At 37.3% G+C, this 23,468-nt stretch overlaps 1 protein-coding gene across 1 annotated transcript; it reads right to left on the bottom strand.

Moving 5' to 3' along the window:
- Positions 1-252: 252 nt before the first annotated feature.
- LOC137743745 (uncharacterized) lies at positions 253-4,169 on the bottom strand. The gene is made up of 7 exons (XM_068483688.1): positions 4,037-4,169; positions 3,791-3,875; positions 3,008-3,157; positions 1,832-1,905; positions 1,596-1,714; positions 922-1,005; positions 253-558 (listed from the first exon to the last, which is right to left on the bottom strand). Exons 2-7 carry the CDS (start codon positions 3,795-3,797, stop codon positions 507-509), a joined length of 486 nt encoding a protein of 161 aa, XP_068339789.1. The 5' UTR covers positions 3,798-3,875; positions 4,037-4,169; the 3' UTR covers positions 253-506.
- Between the last annotated feature and the right edge of the window lie 19,299 nt (positions 4,170-23,468).

Raw genomic sequence — 23,468 nt, 5'->3', positions numbered from 1 at the left:
GGGAAAGTGAGTTTCAATTCAAATGCTAGTCCGTCTCCGTCCAATGGGCAAAACGTTAAGCCTAACTTTATTATATGGCTAAGAGATTTCAAGGGGTACTCCAACCAAGTGGAGGAAATAATATATTTTTAAGTGTTCCTCCACTTATTTTATGACACGAAGTACTAGCTTAAATACCGGACACTGAAAAACTTCTCCATATAATCAATGTAAACAACTAATTTCCAGTTAAATTCAAGACGTTCGCTAATCTACGCTCGGCCGCTGGCCATTCACTTCTTCATTGTGGTTTTCTTCATTGTGGTTTTTTCTAAGTACATTATTGCACAATTATTCAAGAGCACAAGATTTTCTAATAAATATGAATCCTTCGAAACTGAGTATATGATAAAAATATTAGACACACCGACATTAGGCACACCGACAGGTCGATTTCCACAAATGCAGCATGAAACTTGACCGGGAGAACCATATTACTATAGTCATATGCCCCGCCACTCGCTAGCCTAGTCCTTTTTCCTGCTTTCCATTCCCTGCTTCAAGGACTCCAACCTTTTCCTGCACAGTTATTGCAATGCTATTGAGGATAGAGGTCCATACATTACTTAGACTGTATGATGAACAGGTGATGACTCATCAAATATGAATCAATTGGCATGGTTGCATGGATAATACAAAGATTTAACTATAAGGAAGAAGAAAGTTTACAAACGGAATGAGTAAATGATTATAGTTCATCAAATACTGAATCTATCAACCGATTATTCACAGATTCCGAAAAAGAGAAGGGAAATCTAGAGACCGTCATCTTTTACCATAAGACATACATGTGCAGTAGAGAGCAATCAAGTATTGGTTGTCAACAAAAAAAATCCTTTCAAGTTTACTCACGAAAATTTAATTATTTGCAGGATAACATACTTGGTATCTGTAAGGCGACCATGCAAACTCCATCTCTGGCGAAATCCGTCTATGCCTTCAAGTCCACTAGCAAGAATCAAACGCCTATAGAAACATAATGATTTCCAAAGTCAATTAATGCTTAAGATTCATATAAATAAAGGCGATAAAGCAAGACATACTAAAACAATTATGGTTCTATAAAGATAAAAGGACAACAGTACTGGTGTTATCCATAGCACAGGGTAATCAGAAGACTTTAAGATTTCAAATACAATGCGAAAAGGTACTTATGCAACTTTTAGATCATTTAGCTCTCTACAAAGCTTATCCACAGAACTTTAAAAAGGATATAGCTTAGGCAGACAATGAAGAAAATCATACTTGGAAGTTGGAACTAAAGTTTGTAAACAACTCTGGAAATTTGCAATTTTTGTGAACTCCTGAAACATAACTAAAGCAAAAACTAACCATAGGGAATTATATAACTATAAACCCATTGGCAGATGCATAGCGCACATGAACGTATGAATGAATGAATCAAGGAACCATTATCAGGAAGACTACTACAAAAAGGAAATAAGGTGGAAGCTAGGCTGACTGGTGAGGCCTACAACTCATTGCTTGAACTAAAACACGACATGATAGTACAACTATCAAGCAAGGACCCCTACACTAACCATTTGAGAACATACCTATCTAATGATGTGACCTCTTTTTCGAGTTGAGAAGCTCTTTCCTTTGCTTCATTTAAAGGCATTGATAACCCTAGTTTGTGCTCACTGTCCTGAAGTCGTTTTCTTAGTTCCCTATCCTGCAATTCAGTGCAAAAAAAACGAAACAGCAGAAAATGAAATAATCAATCCTGCCTCAATACACGAAATGAACATTGTAGAGAAGCAGAATACAAAATTCATAGTAAACATCTCACCCTTTTTTCAGCGCACTGTTTATACATAACAAGCTCATCTTGACAGAAGGGCTCAATATCATTGATTTGCAGGCCTGCAGTGTAAAGTATAATCACTACAATATACTACCTACCAACAAAACCTTATGGTAATCAGGAAAGTACCATATCATCATAGGTGTCTCTGACAATTTTTCCAACAGTCAAGAAACTGGTTCAGCCTATGTATATTTTTAACAATGTTTTAAGAGGCGAAGGCATAGGTGAGGCATTTCATGAATAACCCTGCCTAGGTGAAAGCCTTGAGGCGTGAGGCAAAGCCTTACGGGACCTAAAATTTAATCAACAATCAACCAAGCAATCAACCTGACCAGTGACCATATTAAAATTAGAATACTAAAAAACTTACATGAATTTTGAAACAAATAGTGGTGGTGTGGATAATTTTGGAACAAATTGAGGTATGAGATTGGGATAAAATTGGGGAATTGGGTGAATTGTAACTGGGAGATCCCGGTATTGGGATGGGGAAGAAGGGGGGACCTGCTCGGGGTCATAAAAAAAATTTAGACTCGGCCAAAACAACGTCGTTTTGGGGCAGTTTTTAAAAAAAAACCCCCAATCTTTCTTCTTCCTCATGGTCATCTTTTTCATGAAGACGCCACTGTAGCACAACACAGAGCCAGCCCAGCCATTGACTTCGAGGGTCCCAGGAAATTTCAAGCAAGGATTCGGATTGATGAAGGATCCTGGGAACTCCTAGCCAAACGCCTCAGGCGCGACTCAGCCACCTAGGCACGCCTCAACCACGTCTAGGCATGTTTAAGCCTTCTTCCACAGGGCGTAGGCGTTTCCACCACCGCCCCGCCTCGAAAGCCGCCTAGGTGCGCCCCGAGGAGAGTTTTTTTAAACATTTTATTAGGATGTAAAAAGGGGATATAAACAAAAAGTTCAATCAACTTTCAACGGTGTCACTTGTAGATCCAGCTTTGGTGTAGACTGGAAGAAGAAGTTGACTTATACAGATTGAATTTCAGGCTTATTGACAAGGACTACGGATAACCCCAATTCCAATTACTTTAAAGGCTTAACACAGTGATGACCTACAGACTAGGAATTTGAAATACTCTCATTTTGAATTTTGGAAAAAGCAGACCCCTCAAAATATCACAACAGAAATAAAAGCACAGAACTTACACAAAAATAGATTCCTCAAAACCCCATCACACAAGTCAACACCTTCAAGCACATGAGAAGCAATTTCGGGTGGAATAACTGGTGATGGTGGGCCTGTCATCAGGTCATCGCCGACCATAATAGTTTCCTCCATAGATGGCTGTGAATCAACTGAAGCCCAAAAAGGTAACAACAAAATGTTGATTATAACTCAGTCACAAAATTTAGACAATAATAATTGCCTTGAAAATTTTCCGTCATTCTCATCAATACAAAAAAGGAAAAAGGAAAACATAACAAGATATTTTCGGACATGAAATATTTCGATTGAGGTGAAAACCTCGAAGCAAGAGCTTGTTATTAATTGTGCAGACTGCAGGCAATAATTGAACAATCGGATACTGGATGGTTTTTCCAAAACTCTTAATCAATTCAATAATGTGGAACAACCCCTAACCATCATCAATAGATTAATGCTGAGAAAAACTAATAAAGATGTGGAACGAGCCCTTGTCAAAGAAAGAGTTCCCTTTTTTCAAATTTCATTTCCAAGCCACTGGAACCAAAAATCTCTAAGCATCAAATAGCCTATGCCAATTTATGTCTCAGCATATTTCTACATACAGGCAAGTATAATAAAGAAAGAAATCGTCCCGAGTGTAAAAAGTATAGACAATATGGGAAAATCAGACCATTACCGCAGCACTAAGGTGTAATTTTCATCAATTAACGCATATGAAAAGTAAAAATTGTCAGAACGAACACACATAAATTACACAGCAATGTAACAGTTTTTGCACATACCATCCATGGCTGCTTTCTTGTTTGCGACTTTCCACGACCAAAACCCAAACCCAATACAGACCTAAGTACCGAAAATCAGTCCAACCTGGAAATCAACGAAATGAAAGAAAATTGAGTAATTCTGTGAAGAGTGGTTGGGGCATTTCATCAAACACATTGAGGGCATTGGGACTCTCGTCCAAACCCAATTAAATCAGGTTGTCTGGATAATGTGAAGTGTGATGATAGAGGGAGAAAAGAACCAACCGATAGGTAGTAGCAGAAATTGCAGCAAAGATTGTTCAAAGCTACTCGTCGCTACTGATGGAGGAGGAGCACTTCAATGACCAGAGACTGGTATTGTCATGGAGGGAGGCGTTCTCAAGTAGCAGCCGTTGGATCAGTTATTAGATATATATATATATATATATATATATATATATATTTTTTTTTTTTTTACAAACAATATTATTACTAAGAGCACTTTCACTATAGGAAGCCTTTGGCCGCAACTCAATTTTCTTAAATAAACAGTAACTGTCTTCAATGAATAGTAATTGTCAAGTGCATATTCATCTTTAAATTGAATAGCCAGACAATTAGTATTAAAATATTAATATTTTAATTTTATAAAATAATAAAAGATAACTTTATTTTTAATTTCGGATAATAATAAAAGAGTGGTTGAAAGTATTTGAAAATATTTGAATATAGTGTAAAGTGGAAGAACATGGCTAGGTAAATATAGAGTGGTGATTATTGCCTGACTTCTCCTGACTTCTCCATTGGGCTCGCCTTGGGTTGAATTGCCCAAGTGGGCTGGAGTGTTTTGGGTTGCCTATCCCCAAGCCTAAGTAATGGTGGAGTTGCTCTTCCAATGATTCGGTGTAATTGAATGTCACATTTTCTCTAGACCCAACAACAACCTTGGCAGACTAACACACCTTGACCCGGAAGGTCCACCTAGACTTCGAATTGAGCTGTGCTGGCTGACATCGGGTGGTAATGAAGCCATAAGTGTAGTGATGTGGACAATGTGAATAAATTTAAACCTAAAAGTGATTAAATGCAAGAGTGTGCATGTGAGCGGGAATGAACCCATTTCACACGTAATGTAAAACATAAGTAAAGTATAGTACAAGTATAATGAGAATTATACCATCGGAGGTAATCTCCTATTCCAACATTTGCAAAAAATCCTCGTTGACACGAAAACTCTGCCACTAAAACTAGGATGGGCAAAAAATAAGGGTGAACGGGCCTAAAAATAAATCTTTGTAAAACACTTTTCGAAAACATGATAACCCCTCGCTGTAATACAAGTATATTTTCTAAATATAACTACTACGTATAGATAAAAATACTTACCGGAGCCTGCAATATCTCAAGAATTCAATACGTCATAATATTTCGTAAATAAACACCTAACGTCTGGTAATCACATAATCTCGCATAACAAACATATCATATCGAGTGCTCATCGACATATGCTGACACACGAGTTCATGCAGAGATATTCTGACATGAACATGACTGGGTGCAACAATGATTTATGCTCTAGTACTACAATCACCTGAAGACTGGCACTATGCACATCACATACGAGTCCTAATTGCCTATAGCAATCTAGGACAGGATTGACACCTACAATGGATCCAAAGTGAGCATGCGATGTGATGTGAACATACACGTGAAGCCTGGTCCTGGCCCGGGCAAGTACAAACACCAGTGTAGCACACGATAAGTAGAAAACGTAAATATGGTCATGCCATAGTAATTCGATAATTCTAGTCAATATAATACTATACATAGACATAAATCTAATTAAGGCATCCTGTAAGATTATTTTATAATTTCGTAATTTCCATCATTTCGCTAATTTTTATAAACGTTAATTTAATCTAGGCGTAACGTAGAAAATTCTTTATTAATCATATATGGAAACTAAATAAATATATAATATTTAAAAGCAAATACCCAGTCACAGATACTTGCGAGATCTCAACCGTTCGAACTAGGAAAGCTAGAGTCTCTTATAGTAATCACACCTCAGCATAATATTGGGACCCATTAGTAAAACTCAACTAAAATGGTTAAGTTTGGGAAAACGGAGTGCATATTTGGAATCAGGGCGTCGAAATACGCTAAAAAGGGTCCTTGAGCATTTTTCGTAAAAAGTCAACAGTCAACCTAGCCGCCGAGGCGGCCAACTACGTTAAAGCTTTGGAATTTCACTAAATGGATGTCAAAAATGGACTTGGGGCATTGAAATTGGCCTAGGAAAGGTACCGACGAAAACCAAGTGCACGTTTATGCATATTTTGACATGATGCCATAAATATATTTACGGTTATGGACATTATTATTTTATTGTTGTGAATTACGAAGTTTCTGTAGAATGATCATATTTATATTACTGCTCATCATGCATGCACACTCTTGCATTTAGGCACTTTAGGGTTTAAATTTATTCACATTTTCCACCTCGCTACACTTTATGGCTTCATCACCTTTCGGGTGCCGGCTAGCACAGCTCGATTTGAAGTCTAGGTGAACATTCCGGGTCAGCGTGTGTCATAGACCATGATGGAAGGCCGTAAGTAGTGGCTCGACGTAGATGGTTCGAATCAAGTGAAACCAAAGGCATTTGTTGACACCCTAGATGCTAAGGATCGAACATTTTTATGACATGGAACAATACTTTAAGGTTGTTTGTGTTAGGGGGTGGGGGAGTAGGGTAAGCTCCACAATGGGCTAGCAATAATATGGTTCAAATACGGTTTTGGCGAGAATCGAACCTAAGACCTCTCACTTACAAGTGAAGTAGAATACCACTAGCCGTAGTACTAAAAGATATGATTGAGATTAGATTTAGAACAACACAAAGTTGCTTTTCAGTTTAACGTCTCATGAAAATGTCGTTGGGCATCATCTTGATTACGAGTAGTTTATCAAGTAACCTAAAATTGCATGATGGCTCCCTTTTATATTTGATATTGATTGTGAAAAGGAAATAAATATGTTTTTAATATTTTAATTTTAAGTTTTGATGTGAATTTAAAGGGAAATGATAATGAATTATTACTCATCGGATAAATAAAAGATATGTCTTTCTAATAGGTTTTTCTATTTTTATGACACATTGTCAATGTTCCTTAATAAAACAAAACAAATAGGTGTGGTTGGTTATAAACACAGTTCTAAAAATATCACCTAGCATGCTAGGTAGCTACCCATCGCCCTGATTAATTCCTAAGTGTTTCAAAATTAAGAAATGGCACCTAGACCTGCCCACCTAGGCACTCGTCTTATCCGCCTAAGCCCCTAAATTGTGACTCTCACTTAGATAGAAAATAGATAACTTTCATTTTGCATTTTATTTTTTCAATAAATTGTAAAAAACTTGTTGAATACTTGAATGAACACACTTATATGATTGTTCCACATGTTTTCAATATGTTCTAATACTTATATTTGTTTTCAATATAAGTAGACATCTATTTATATATTAATAGTAAATTTAATTAAAATTAAAAATATTGCCTCGGCCCTTAGCCCCTGCTTTCTGCTCGACTAGAACCTAGTGGCTTTTAGAACCTTAATTATAAAGAATTAAATAAGAATGGATAAACAACTATTTTCAATATATGTTAAAAGGAAAAATGAAAATTTTGTTATTAACTCCAATCCTCCCCGAAATGGGAAGGAAATTTCCTTCACATTCTTTTAATCATTCTCCTCTACCTTTTGAATACCTTGAATTAAAGGGTTATCTATTTTGATTTGATCCAATCCTCTGTACAAACGAGGCCATAAGCTTTACGCACCTGCTTCTGATTTTTGTTGTAAACAAATTGTCTTTTCCAAATAAAGTTATTTCAATTCTGTTATAGGTATAATTTACTAAACAATTATAGAGGACATAGAGAGAGAGGGTGCGACATAGTAGAGAGAAAGAGAGAGATGTGTAATTGTGAGGTGTGAGTTATCTCACCTTATTGTGCCTTTATTTATAGTAGTATGAAAGGTAAATTCCTTAGCCCAATATGATTACAACTCTAATAGAATAATATCTAGTCTAATAGATCTAGTAGAATCCTATACGGATATCCTAGATATGATAGGATTTACACAATCATATTCCTAATCTAATAGGACTGCAACACTTTCCCTTAAGTGTATAAATACTCAACTAAATGGCGGATCAGGTTTTCAGCGATGGAGTAAGTTTAGTTGATGAAGTTGTCGGCACAATGAACGAATGCAAGTTTTAAATCAACAGAAGAATGCATAAAAGGTAAAACTCATAAAACCTCGCTATAGTGAAACTCAAGGTGGGATAAAGCTCATAGATTAAGGAGAAAAGTGAGAAGTTGCATTAAGTCAAAACTAAACATCTTTTGGACACAAGTAGAATAACTCACAAGGGTATGACTAGCCCATGATGGGTGTCTCGTCAAAACTTAGTTAGGTAGCAAAAGCATAATGGGAAAAATGCTCCTAATCGTAGGGGAAAATAGTACATTAAGATCAAGTGAGTATACTTCTGGATACTCCTCTTGACTTTGAAAGAACTTCCAAATGAGAACTACAAGCATTGCATATTAATAGTTAGGCATACCAATTCCTCGAACAAACTTATGGAAGGTTGACTTCGGCAGCGACGTTGTGTAGAGGTCGGCAAGGTTGTTTGGGATAGGCTTGCATGACTTCAATCTCCTAATGCTTTGTTGATGTAGATGTAGACGCAATATGCCTTGGCATTGCCTTCGTTGATGTATCATGTCTTGGTCGGGTGGATACATGCGGTATAGTCTTCATGGATCGTTGTTACGACTCAACGATGGATAAAAACAACAAGTACTGCAAATATGCTCAATAAAAACTCTCAACCATGTCTCACATGTGGCGTAGTGAAGTGAGGTGAGCCTTGGAATGGTTTGAGGATTTAGCAACTAAGGTCATATCGTGGACTTCCAAGATATTGTGATATCCTTAACGGTAAAGACGTAACCATTCAGAGATGTACCTTATGTGGGTTTGATAAGTAACCAACGTCAACATAACAAATAAGGCAAGCATCATTTCGAGCATCAAGGCGGTCAGATTCATTCGGGATGCGTTGGGATTAGTCCAAATTCGTAGTACCTTTCAGGGCAGCGAAAAAACATCTTTAATACCAATTTAGTGTCTATGTGTAGGTGCAGTGTTACATCTTTACCAATAGATCAATGGCGAATGAGACGTCTTGACTAATTGCAATGAGCTAAATAAAACAAAGTGCAAAGTTGAACTCAGATATGGAACTTCAGATTCCATAACCTCTTCAAGGATCTTATTTGCATATAGTGTATGGAAGAACATAGGTATACTCAAAGGTAACACCTTTGGGTGTAGTTCGACAAGTAGACCAAAATACCATCAAACTTATGCTTCAACTTTAGGTCCAGGCATAAATGAATTTTCCTAAGATCATTCTTCTCAAATTCCGTCTTCAGGTGCGAGGCAGCTTTCTCAAGCTCTTTGAGAGTCTTAGTGAGATTCATGTCAATGACATAAACTATAACTCTAACAATTCGGAAAAAGGCTTCATAGTTTAACATGGAAGGGCATAATTCACATTCCTAATTGATCAAATAATCACTTAGACGGGTATATGAAAGTCCTAGGATGGGTACTAACTTAATCTATAAATGACAACTTAACGCTAAAGCAAATTATGGTTTCAATTAATCAGTTATGCAAAATTAATCCTACACAAATATTCAACATGAATATAAAAAGCACACACATGATGTAGGATTTAACGAGGCAAAACCCACCACTGGGAAAATCCTCGGGCTACCAAGCCAGGAAGCACTAAGAAAGAAAGAATACATAAAGACTTACAAAACTCATCAACTAGACACTCATACCAGTTGGCAGCTTTGTCTTCGCGCTTTGCTACTCGATCTTTCTTCAGTCCTCGAGTTGAAGTGGTACGATACTAACACAACCGTCAATCACCTTTCCCTCGAACTTTGCACGATGCTAACTCGATCATGCAGAATGTTTATATGATGAAGTGTTTGTTTGGAAAACAATCAATTACGAAAATCACAAAGCTCATTTCCATAATTGATATTCTAGTTAAAACCTCAAATAAAACAGCATGAAAAATAATATCTTATTTTAAAAACCCATGCTGTTGGAACCGTAAGCTAGCAACAACATTCAAAATGTTTTTCTGCGAAGAACCAAGCTGAAGCTCCTTAACCAAAAAACCTTTTTAATAAAAATAAGTTTTTCATGCATATATGGCTCCCTTTAAAAACACATGCTCATCAAAAACCACAATGTGGCAGCCACTAAAAAATAATGTTCTTTTGAAATCACCAAGCTGCTCACTGTATCTTTTGAGAATAACATGCATATATACGACTTCACAAAAAAACTGAGCACTTCCCTGACTTCCCATATATTAATCAAAAGCACCACTCCATATTGATCAATAACTCTACCAACGCCCAAACACCTTTTGATAACACGGTTTGAAAAGTCTCAATACCACCAGATTAGTCCTAATGCAATTAGACTATTTTGCATGCTTTAAAATCTCGAATATAAAGGAATAAGATATTTTAAAGAGATAAACCACACAATGGTTAAGAGTCCTATATCAAGAACAATAACATGAGATATAGATGAAAGTAGTTGGATGTATGCATGCAAACTTACCTGAATATTTATCGCATGTAGGTAACATCTTTGCATCGAAAGTGTGAGAACCCTTCCTAGACTTAAACTATTACAATTTAAAATGTATAACAAATCTAAGCTATTACAGACTCAGGCATTATGTCAGGGATTGCCAATTTTACCCTAACAATCTCCCCCTTTGGCATTTCCTTGACAAAACCCTCAATAACAACATTTTAGAAATCTTAATCCTTATGCACTGAAGTCTGTAATCTGCACACAGTTAAACAAAACACCCGTGACGTACAAAAATATAGATGTTGCAAGAATGTTAAGATAATCATTCAAACATATCAACATCCCTCATCGTTCAACAATTAAAAAGAGACTTTATTAAGAAATCCAAATAAGAACATAAATATGGAAACTCTCACAACTAAAAACTAAAAAGAACCTGCTAGCTAAAATCTCTCCCCCTAACTAAACTGTCTAGTTAAAGTCTCTCCCCCTAACTCTAGTCTCTCCCCCTTTTTGTCACAGGGAAACGCCAAAGCCAAAAATCAATCATGCTTGGCAACACCATCGTTGTCCGAAACCCAGTAGAGATCATAGTCCATATCGTCTTCGGGATCTTCTTCGGGATCCTCTTCTGGATCATCTTCTGGAGTACGAGTAGGCAGCGGTGAGTGGGCCGGAATAGGTGGACAAGGAGGACGAGGAGACGATGGAACACAATCAGGGTGGGAGTCATCCTCGTCATCAGAGGAAGAAATATGAATGAGAGGAGCAAACAAGTGATTGGGAAGGCGATGAAAACATTGCTCCAAATTAGAAATACGATGACTGAGATCAGTTGTGGAGGACTTAATGAAACGTTCGAGCAAAGAAAATTTCTTGTTCAGATCAAGCATTTGTTGGAAGACCGCTTGGGAAAAATTAATATCAGGCGAAGCTGAACAATCAGATGGGGAAGAAAACAATTTACGTTGCACAGAACGTGTACGGGGAGGAGAGAAGGAAGGAGTAATAGCAGGAGTCTTGCCTTTCAGAACAGGAGGACATGCAGACTTGCGTGAGGATGCCATGACAAAAAAAATGTTTTTTGTGTTCAACATGCAAAGAACAAGGAGACAACCCGTCTATAAATAATAGAGAACCACAAAGTGACTCCAATTTCAAAGCAACCAAAAGACCAAAAAGATAAAAAATAAAATAAAAGATACAATGTAATGGCCACAGAAACATAATACAACCAGGAGACTGCCAGAATAGTCGAAACCATATACATGCAATATGATTAAACAAGCCATCTCAACATCAACCCCTAAACTCACATGGAATATGATCAAATATCACTCAAGGTGTTTGGGTTGAAGTGTTTACACTAAAAAAAATCATTATGTGAATGCTCTACCATAGGCTTGCAGATTAATCTTATCTCCACACATCAACCACCTACCCTCAAGAGATGAAAGAAAGTCTTACGAAGGGTAGTAACTAGGCTTAGGGACTGGATAAAGTTAAAAGAGAATAAGGAGAATAGGAATTCGAGAAGCTATAGAGTCCTTGAGACACAAAACTGGAGAGAGTTTGATGCAGAGAGAACCACTAGTGCATTATAGAGTGGTCTGCACAGTGGATATATTTGTGGTTTTCAAGTACAACTGGACCTTTGAGGATTGTCAGAGAGACACACCCACCATGTATGCATACATACACCTTTTGATTCCCTTTGTCGTGTTCCTTTTTTCGTTTTTTTTTTTTTTTTTTTTTTTTTTTTTTTTTTTTTTTTTTTTTTTTTTTTTTTTTTTTTTTTTTGGGAATCTTTTCTTAACTGGGGAGGGTGCTATCAGCACTATATTGTGGTCTTCAGTAGTGAACCAACCGTGGACCTTTCTTAAAAAAATAGTTGATGCAATTGTCTTTGATGTTGCAACGGAGGTGAGAATCAGTGTATAAAAATGGAAGAGGATAAGATACACTTAAGGAGAGACTCAATAATGCAGATAGGGAAAAATAATAAGGCACTGGCTTTATATGATAATGATGAAGAACGTAAGTCATAATTTCATCTCAAGAGGAGAGTAAGTAGTGATACAAAGCCTTGAGAGATCTCAAAGCAAGTTCTAGAGAGTCAAATCACATAAGATATATCACACAGAAACAATTAAGAGTGTATGAAAAATGCATACACTAATGGAGGCTCAAAAGCTCACAGGGTGTGGAGTTTCTGGCAAGTAGTCATGTTTAATCAGAAAACATACATATAGTATCAACCACCAAGGCAAAATATATCATGTTTAGCACAAAGCAAAGAATTTTGTGGACAAAAGTTGTGCATAAAAAAAAATATGGAAAACCCTTTTTTTTTATTTTTTTTTATTTTTTTATTTTTTTTTATTTTTTATTTTTTTTATGAAGCTAGAAAAATGAAAAGAGAGAAAAAGAAAACATGAAAAATGAAAACCAACAGAAGTTAAGACACACGACATATTCCTAAAGCCTTGCGAAGGGTTTCAAAACGATGAGTGTCTAAAGGCTTAGTAAACAAGTCTGCAAGTTGATGTTCAGTGGCAATGTATTCCAGCACTAAAACCTTCTCTTCAACCAAAACACGAATAAAGTGATGACGAATGTCAATATGTTTGGTACGAGAATGTTGAACAGGATTCTTGGAAATGTTTATGGCACTAGTGTTGTCACAGAAAACAGAAAAGGAACTTTGATGAATGCCATAATCACGAAGCATTTGCTTCATCCAAAGCAATTGCGTACAACAACTGCCAGCAGCAATATATTCAGCTTCGGCAGTGGATAAAGAAACACAGTTTTGTTTCTTACTATGCCAAGCAACGAGATTATTTCCAACATAGAAACAACCTCCAGAAGTACTTTTTCGGTCATCCGCATTTCCTGCCCAATCGGCATCGGAAAATCCAGCAATTTCAGAATTGGTTTCAAAGGAATAATGAAGACCATAATCAATTGTACCACTCACATACCTGATGATTCTTTTGACAGTTTCCAGATGCGATTCTTTTGGATCAGCTTGATAACGTGCACAAGCACCAACGCTGAAAGAGATATCAGGCCTACTAGCAGTAAGGTACAACAAGCTTCCAATCATGCTTCTGTAAAGTGTTTGATCAACACTTTTTCCATTTGGATCCTTGTGAAGTTTTGTGGTTGTTGCCATGGGATTTGAGACGGGTTTTGCTGAATGCAAGCCAAATTTTTTAACTAGGTCACTAGCATATTTTGTCTGAAAGACAAAAATACCATCTTCACTTTGTTTGACTTGTAATCCCAAGAAAAAATTTAGTTCTCCACACATGCTCATTTCGAATTCACTCTGCATGACCTCAGTAAATTCTTTTACAAGTGTGGCAGATGTGGAACCAAACACTATATCATCCACATATACTTGTGCTATCACCACGTCCTTCTTGATTCTTTTGACAAACAAAGTCTTGTCAACAGCTCCACGTGTATAACCTTTCCTTAACAAGTACGATGAAAGTTTGTCGTACCATGCTCTCGGAGCTTGTTTTAAACCGTACAAGGCTTTCTTCAAACGGTACACATAATCAGGATGCTTTGGATCAACAAATCCTTTTGGCTGCTCCACATAGACTTCTTCTTGAAGTATTCCGTTTAAGAAAGCACTCTTGACATCCATTTGATATAATTTGAAACGCAGATGACAAGCAAAAGCCAGTAACAACCGAATGGACTCCAATCTCGCAACGGGTGCAAACGTCTCATCAAAATCCAAACCTTCTACCTGAGTGTATCCTTGAGCCACGAGACGAGCTTTATTTCTCGTGATGATGCCATGTTCATCAGTTTTGTTCCGAAACACCCACTTTGTTCCTATAACATTTGTTTCTTGGGGTCGGGGAACAAGGTACCATACATCATTGCGAACAAATTGATTGAGTTCCTCTTGCATGGCCATAATCCAGTCATCATCTAAAAGAGCTTCCTTGGCATTTTTTGGCTCAATCTTTGATATATAGCACGAAAAGTTTACTACAGCAGTAGTTTTACTTCTTGTCAACATTTGATCTTCTACGTCACCAATGATGTCTGACTTGGAATGATCTTTTTGCACTTGTTTGTGTCCTTTCCTCAAAACTTTTGTTGAGTCAATATTTTGGTGCACTTCTCCCTGAGTAGCGGATAACCCATCAATTGATTTGCTTTGAAAGAATTCTTCATCTGAGGCAGGTTGTTCAACATTTAAAAGAGAGTCATTCACAATGACATTAATGGACTCCATAACATTTTGTGTTCTCTTGTTGAACACCCTGTATGCTCTACTTGTGATTGAGTATCCTATAAAAATTCCAATATCACTTCTTGAATCAAATTTTGCTAACATTTCTCTATCTCTGTAAATGTAGCATATACTACCGAATACTCGCAAATGCTTAACATTTGGCTTCTTCCCTTTCCAGATCTCATAAGGTGTGCATTTTGTACCGGGTCTAAGATAGACTCTATTTGCCGTATAGCACGCAGTGCTAACTGCTTCAGCCCAGAAATGCTTTGCCAAACGAGCGCTTGTCAGCATGACACGACTCATGTCAAGTAAAACACGATTCTTTCGTTCCACAACTCCGTTTTGTTGAGGAGTAATAGGAGCAGAAAAATTGTGATCAATACCTTTTTCATCACAGAACTTAGAAAACGATATGTTTTCAAATTCAGTTCCATGATCAGTTCTGAGTTTTACCACACGATCATTTGAATTAACTCTATCATTTTGAATTTTATTCAATAAACCGAAGAATGCAGTGAATGCATCAGATTTCTCTCGCAAGAAGGCAACCCAAGTAAAGCGTGAGAAATCATCCACCAAGACAAGTATGTATTTTTTTCCCCCAATGCTTTCGGTTTGTACTGGTCCAACCAAGTCCATGTGCATTAGTTCTAAAGGCCGTGAAGTTGAGATGTAATTTGTGGATTTGTGTGCACTCTTTGTTTGCTTTCCCACTTGACATTCTCCACAAATTCCAAGTTCTCCAGTCAACATCGGTAAGCCCCTCACATACTCTTTCTTGGAAAGCTTGATCAAATCCTTACAGTTCATGTGACCTAATCGTTTATGCCATAAATCCAAAATATCATCAGTTGCCTTATTGCATATGTCAGACACATGTAACTCATTTGCATTCACACAATAACAATTGTCCTTAGACCTTTTTCCTTCAAAACTGTCAACCTCTTTAGCAACCTTTACACTACATTTCAATTTATTGAAAAGTACTTCAGCATCATCATCGTCACAAATTTGACTAATGCTAATTAGGTTAGCTTTAAGTCCATCCACTAACATGACATTTTTTAAGCATGGAATTCCTAGTGTTTTGATTTCTCCTTTTCCAACGATCCTTGCTCTTTTTCCATCTCCAAACGTGACTGCTCCATTTTTACAATCCTCGGTGAAAGATGTGAACCATCTTTTGTCTCCAGTCATGTGCCTTGAGCAACCACTGTCTAGATACCAAGTATCAGACTGACAAGATGAGAGAGCAGTGAATGCCACCAAGCATGTAAAATTGTCTTCCTCAGATGAAGGTGACACCTTATCCAATAGACAAATTTGAGTCTTTTTTCTTCTCCATACTTGCTTTAAGTTTGGAGTAAGGAAGTTAGGCATTATTTTTGAAATTCTATTCATTCCCTTTGGGTGAGCCACAAATCTCCCTTTGAGATTTGATTTTTCAGAAATCCAAGAAGTTTTAGTCTTATTTTCCTTTTGAAGCTTGTAACACCTAGGTCTAATATGTCCTATTTTTTCACAGAAGTGACAAATAGGAATAAAATTTTTTGACCTAATGAACTTCTTTGGTCCAACAAAATTTCTTACGAAATTTGACTCTTTTGTAGTGATGCACGAATTTCCAAAAGGTTCATCACTACTCACTTTCATGCTAGGTTCTTGTAACGCTTTAACAAACTTGGTAACAGAAGTGGACGAACTTCCAGTTATATCAAAACCTAGACCGCTTTTATCACCTGAAATCTTTCCATAGCTCAACATTTTGTCAATTTTGCTTGAGCCAATGCTAAACTCTTCAACTTTCTTCTTTATGTTACTTAATTCATTTTCAAGACCTTTGTTGTCTGATGCTAGCATATGTAACTTTTCCAACATTGACTCTCGTAGCTTTTCTGCATGTTCCATTTGAGATTGATGCTCGATTTCTGCTTCATTCTTCTCACTTTCAAGCTGCACGAGTTTATTTTTCAGTTCTTCATTTTCCTTCTTCACTTTCATGGTGATATCATACAGTGCAGTGTACTTTTGTAAGACTTCTACGGAATCAGGCTCTTCAACTTCCGAATCATCCGTCTCATATCCATCAAAAGTTCCAAAAAATGCAACCACTTCCTCATCATCTTCAGATTCCGTGTCTTTCTCTGAATCACTGTCACTCCACGTGGAAGTTAAAGCCTTGTTCTTTTCATCCTTCAGCTTTTTAAGAGTATTGGCACATTCATGAGCATGATGTCCATACCCTTGACATTCAAAACACTTGTCTCTGTCATTTGAACTTTTCTTTTCACCAAGTTTGACAAACTTAGAAGAATTTCCATGAGAAAAATCTCGAGAACGAGGAACTTTGGAATTTGAATCAAAATTATTTCGATTTTCACGTCCTCTGGAACTTCTAAGTTTCAAAAATTTTCTAGCTTGTTTGGTGAGAAGAGCAAATTCATCTTGAGTCAGGTTTTCAAATGAATCCTCATTCACTTTTTCATTATTGACTTTGAAGGCTACATTTTTTCCTTTCTTGACTTCGGTAAAGTCAGACTCATATGTTTGTAATGACCCAATCAATTGTTCCAACTTGTAGGTGTTTAAATCTTTCGATTCTTCTATAGCTGTCCTTTTCGCATGAAACCTAGAAGGAAGAGACCTTAGAATTTTCTTAACAACTCTATGTTCTGGAATGCTGTCACCAAGATTGTGACAACCATTGACAATTACACTAAGTTTAGCATAAAAGTCAGAAAAACTCTCATCATCTAGCATTTTGATATTTTCAAATTGTGTGATGAGATTTTGAAGCTTGGATTCTTTGACCGTGGAGTTACCTTCATGAGTAACTTCAAGAATATCCCAAGCTTCTTTCGCCGTTGAGCATTTACTGATGTAGTTAAATTGCTCAGGCGAAACGGCAGTGAACAACGCATTCAATGCTCTTTGATTGAATGTGCTAGAGTTGCGTTCATCTTCACTCCATACCTTTCTAGGCTTAAGCATAGAAATAGTAACAGAAGATTGTCCTTCGCCTTTGGTTTCTTCAACTGTTGGAGGTTCCCAGCCTTCTTCAACCGCAAGCCACACTCTATCGTCAAGCGCCCAGAGAAATGATTTCATCTTTGCCTTCCATGCAGCGTAGTTGTCGCCATCAAAATGTGGCGGATGAGAAACTGAACCCATAGACCGATTCATCCTAGACTACCCACGGATCTCACTAGATATTTTTAGTGACCTGCTCTGGTGCCAATTGAAAGTCCTAGGATGGGTACTAACTTAATCTATAAATGACAACTTAACGCTAAAGCAAATTATGGTTTCAATTAATCAGTTATGCAAAATTAATCCTACACAAATATTCAACATGAATATAAAAAGCACACACATGATGTAGGATTTAACGAGGCAAAACCCACCACTGGGAAAATCCTCGGGCTACCAAGCCAGGAAGCACTAAGAAAGAAAGAATACATAAAGACTTACAAAACTCATCAACTAGACACTCATACCAGTTGGCAGCTTTGTCTTCGCGCTTTGCTACTCGATCTTTCTTCAGTCCTCGAGTTGAAGTGGTACGATACTAACACAACCGTCAATCACCTTTCCCTCGAACTTTGCACGATGCTAACTCGATCATGCAGAATGTTTATATGATGAAGTGTTTGTTTGGAAAACAATCAATTACGAAAATCACAAAGCTCATTTCCATAATTGATATTCTAGTTAAAACCTCAAATAAAACAGCATGAAAAATAATATCTTATTTTAAAAACCCATGCTGTTGGAACCGTAAGCTAGCAACAACATTCAAAATGTTTTTCTGCGAAGAACCAAGCTGAAGCTCCTTAACCAAAAAACCTTTTTAATAAAAATAAGTTTTTCATGCATATATGGCTCCCTTTAAAAACACATGCTCATCAAAAACCACAATGTGGCAGCCACTAAAAAATAATGTTCTTTTGAAATCACCAAGCTGCTCACTGTATCTTTTGAGAATAACATGCATATATACGACTTCACAAAAAAACTGAGCACTTCCCTGACTTCCCATATATTAATCAAAAGCACCACTCCATATTGATCAATAACTCTACCAACGCCCAAACACCTTTTGATAACACGGTTTGAAAAGTCTCAATACCACCAGATTAGTCCTAATGCAATTAGACTATTTTGCATGCTTTAAAATCTCGAATATAAAGGAATAAGATATTTTAAAGAGATAAACCACACAATGGTTAAGAGTCCTATATCAAGAACAATAACATGAGATATAGATGAAAGTAGTTGGATGTATGCATGCAAACTTACCTGAATATTTATCGCATGTAGGTAACATCTTTGCATCAAAAGTGTGAGAACCCTTCCTAGACTTAAACTATTACAATTTAAAATGTATAACAAATCTAAGCTATTACAGACTCAGGCATTATGTCAGGGATTGCCAATTTTACCCTAACAGTATACCACATTCATTAGATTGCTTCAATCTGTAAGCAAAAGCCTCAAATGAGTTGAAAGGGTGTTATGTGGTTTTGGAACTATTTGAATCAATCCATGTAATTCTTTAGGAAGTTAAATGTAAATCTTCATATTAGTATCCCCATGGAGACACCCTAACCACATTTCATAATGCTGATATCAATCACAAGGCATTTGAGAGAAAACTATTTCATTATCTCATTACGCTTCCTTTCCCACTTGTAACACAACAGGGTTACCTTGCAATATGTAGGAACTACATTTTCAAACACACTTTGGTAAGGAATTTAACCTGAATTGTAATTTCAGTTATTCAATCAGTTCTACGTGGTCAATAATTAATGGAACCTGGTTCGATATTGTTGTTTTTCATATATGTTGGTAGCTACCATATAAGTGAAAACATCATCGATGATAATCTCATTCCAATTCCATTATCTCATCCCAACTAGTATACTAGATCAAGAACTTTAAGTCTCGGGAGTAATTCAGATTAATCTCATGAAATAGAAATGATTGAGACAACGATTAAGTATAGATTCGTTATGTGTCGTGTTCTTCCTCTTCTAGGGAAGTGAATCCTATGAACCGAGTAATTTGTCATGCTTCAAGCCGAGACAAATTGATTGGCTATCCGCCGGTATCGGGTCATCCAACATTGATGGCCAAACCATCTTTTAGCACGATACACTATTCGGGGACGTTAACTCGAGGTCCGTTAAGTACATCTATCCTTGCATGCATGTTTGGAACTGGTATATGATCTTGTCATTTTAGCTAGATCAGAGGAATATGTCTGGAGCAACACTCTGAAACCTAGAATACATCGCACTTGCTTATCATACTTGTGCGGTACATGGATCGAGATGAGACATAGTAGGTAACGTCCATGAAAGTTCGCGTCATTCTACATGAACGTTGACATTCTTATCTCCCCTAACAGTGGGAAGACTGTCTCATTAAAGTGACAATCTGCAAATAAACGGTAAAGAGATTGCTTGCAAAGGCTCTAAGGGGGCTAGTATGATGGAGAATCATAATCGACAAAGATTCTCATCCTTATTTGAAGACCCAAATTGGTACGTTGCGGTGACACAACTTGGCACATGGAATGCACACCCAAAATACGTAAGTACGAAATGTCAAGTTCGTACCCAATAACTAACTGTAACGTCGAAATTGGTTTGGTGGCAATGGGCCTCAAGGTGGACTAACATAGCCGTGTACAAGATTGCATAGCTCCAAACAAAAACCGAAAGCTTGGTGCGTTCACCAAGGTTTGAGCGATCATTGAAATTGCGCTTTATGATCACTCTGTCAGGCTGTTTTGAGATGAACATGGGAATTCGATGTTCAATTATAAACCTAAAAGATATGCAATACTTTATTGAAAACCTTCGATATAAACTCTCCGACATTATCTAGTCTTCCAGACTTTATGGGATAATTAGGGTGGTGAACCCTTAAAATCAGCCAGGAGGTTTAGCATCAATATGTGTGGACAAACATGTGACCATTTGTCGATACATCAACCAAAACCATAAGTATTAATATGTTCTGCATTTTGGTTGGATTAGTCCACATATATTCCCTTAAATCCACTGTGAAAAGAAGGTTGTGTCGTATCTTTGTGAGGAATGATATAAAAATCAAATTTCTCAAACGAGTGGGCTTGGCAAAGGGTGCTTGTATGCACAAGATCCTTACTTCGAGTAAGGAGATGCATCGTAGCATCATTGTTCGACCTAAGTGACCTAAAAGGTAGTGCCACAAGCAAGTAAATTGCTCAATCACCATGCTTTAGGCCGGCCACATGTGGCGTGTTCTTAGTTGGAAGACAGGTCATTGGCCTCAAAGAAAAGCTTTAAGCTCATCTTTGGAGGTGGTGCAAAGATATTCCACTCTATTTTCTTTAGTGGTTTCATTCATGATTATTGTCGTCTCGAATATCCTTAAATCTTAATAACGTTCTTTCGGAATGGGGAAAATATAAGGTCTCATAAATGGTAATTTAGTACCATTCATACAACGAGGAGCGTGCCAATACTCTTAATCAAGTTGGATATACTTGAAGTCGATGCTAGAGATGTGATTTAGGTATAAAGTTATTGTGTGTAGTATCACATTCATCCAGACAACTAACTTTCCTACATTCGTACCTAATCACGTGTTTAATTGAATTCAGTTACATGTATACAAGAAACATGACTCAATTAACTTATATTCGAGGCAATATCGATAAGATTATTCGTAATAAAAAACAAACACCAAACGTGAATTCAAGAACATAGAAGAATGTTCACAAAGTAAACCAAAGTTACTAAGCGTATTCGGCCAACAAGGCCATTCATGTCAAAATTCTGCTATTCCAACGGTGTTTGGTGGAGCAAAATTAGTCTCGCATATTAGCTACTGAAATGGTACTCCTTAATGACATTGGTAAGGGCACGAACATGTGTGTAACCAATGATCTTATTCCATCGAGACGGAAGTAGATTCTGCAGGGTTGAGGTTCGGGAACAATATCCTTAATTCTTGAAGTTTTAGGCCTTAGGTGCCAAGGATCACACTTCGGGCGTGATGCCACACCTTGGCAGGCCCTGGTTATACCATATGTTGTGAAAACAAACTCGAAATTAAATTGTGAGAGAGACAGACCTAGACTTGGGTTTTGTAGACTTTAGTCGAAGCTGGAGGGGTCTGTTCGATAGGCCTTTACTAAAGTAGAGCACTACCGTTTGGTGCGCCTCTGTTGAAGCAAAGCATGCACGTCGATGCATCCCTACCGAAGTAAGGCACCACCATTCGGTAGACTCTAACCGAAATTAGGTCTATATTGTGCGATACCTCTCAGCCGAATTACTAGGGGTACCTTTCTCTCACAAATGTGGTAGTAATCAAATCCAAGAATTTTGGTAAACTTCAGTTCTCTACATTATTGCTTCGAGAGCGAGTTAGAAACAAGAAAGGATGAGAAAAGTATTCTCCAGTCAAAATTCGATCAGATTTATAACTTCAGAATTGTACTCATTCATGGATGTAATCATGGTGTGCGTCAGGCAATATCTTCATGATTAGGTGGTCTGTAGAAGCAAGCCAAAAAGCCATGGAATCCTCATTCGGGAGGTATTGCTGTATTTAATGCTTCAGGCATAAGTCTTCAAGTGAAGATCATGGCAGAGGCTTATTTAGCTCTTCCATGTCATTGTTGGCTTCAATGGTTTCTCTGCTTCTTGATAGTCAAGTGGAGATTCACGTCTTGTGCCCACATAAAGTGGTTAATGTTAAGAAACATCCCAATCAGTGAAATCGAACTTGTGATGGTTCGACAATCCACTGAATGGAGGGAACAAGATTGTGAATAGTGCTATGGGAAATAAAACATCCATTGGCATCAAAGTTAGAACATTCGGGGTTCTAAGACATGGTTTACATAAAAAAATGTCGAGTTTTCTTAGGTGTATTGTTTTATGAAAACTTCGGGGTTCAAAGGCACTAAATTCGATACTACAAATTCAATTTAGTTTATGAACATTTAGTTCATAAAAGAGAGGTACTTGTAATAACACATAATACATGGTACTAATTTAAGTACAGTGGTTTAAAGTTGCTTTGGGAACTCAAGTGTGAGTGTTTCGAGAATACGAAAGGATGTCAACGGTTCAAAAGAGAGAATTAAAATACTAAATTGTTAATGGCAAAAAGTGATATTCAGGTCAATAATTTTGGATTTCTTATCAAATTAATGGACTGCTGGTCACTTCTAATCAATTCAATAGATCGAGACCATTCGGGGTCGATCGTGGAAGCAAGATAAAACAAATAAATTTATCTAGGCCCATAATTTAATGTTGGCTGCAAGCCACACAAAAAAATCAGGCCCAAATTGGGCTCGATAGGCTGCCATTGGTAGCCTAATAACATGCGAAGCAAGCTCCATGCTTGTTGCAGTGTCAAATGTCGTGAAAAAGGAGCAGCCTAGTAGCATTAGGCTACTGGCTGGGTCCTAGGGAAGGCTGGTATGTAGACCAAAACAAAAATGAAGCCTAAGTGGGCTTTTAGGAAAAAAATCAGCCCATTTTCAGGCTGGCTGCTGGTTGAGAGGGCAACAGAGCCATAAGGAAAGTAAAAAAACTAAAGCCTAGTTGGGCTGAGTCTGAACAAGGCCCAAATAAGTCTGGGTTTGAATCGGGCACCCCAGCCTTGCTGGGTGCGTGCTATCGCCAGAAAAACGGAACGGCACCGCCATGATTTGGTGTTGTTTTC

Source organism: Pyrus communis, chromosome 8, assembly GCF_963583255.1.
Source record: "Pyrus communis chromosome 8, drPyrComm1.1, whole genome shotgun sequence".
Lineage (NCBI taxonomy): Eukaryota > Viridiplantae > Streptophyta > Magnoliopsida > Rosales > Rosaceae > Pyrus > Pyrus communis.
Note: the sequence above shows the minus strand (reverse complement) of the source record. Positions and strands in the feature narration are given on the sequence as shown.

Bases quoted from the DNA above. Each gene is read 5' to 3' on its own strand.
- LOC137743745 (XM_068483688.1), bottom strand. The intron at 1,715-1,831 runs GTGAGATGTTTA...ACTGAATTGCAG, and splicing joins AACAGTGCGCTGAAAAAAGG to GATAGGGAACTAAGAAAACG. The intron at 1,006-1,595 runs GTATGTTCTCAA...ATGTTTCTATAG, and splicing joins GAGGTCACATCATTAGATAG to GCGTTTGATTCTTGCTAGTG.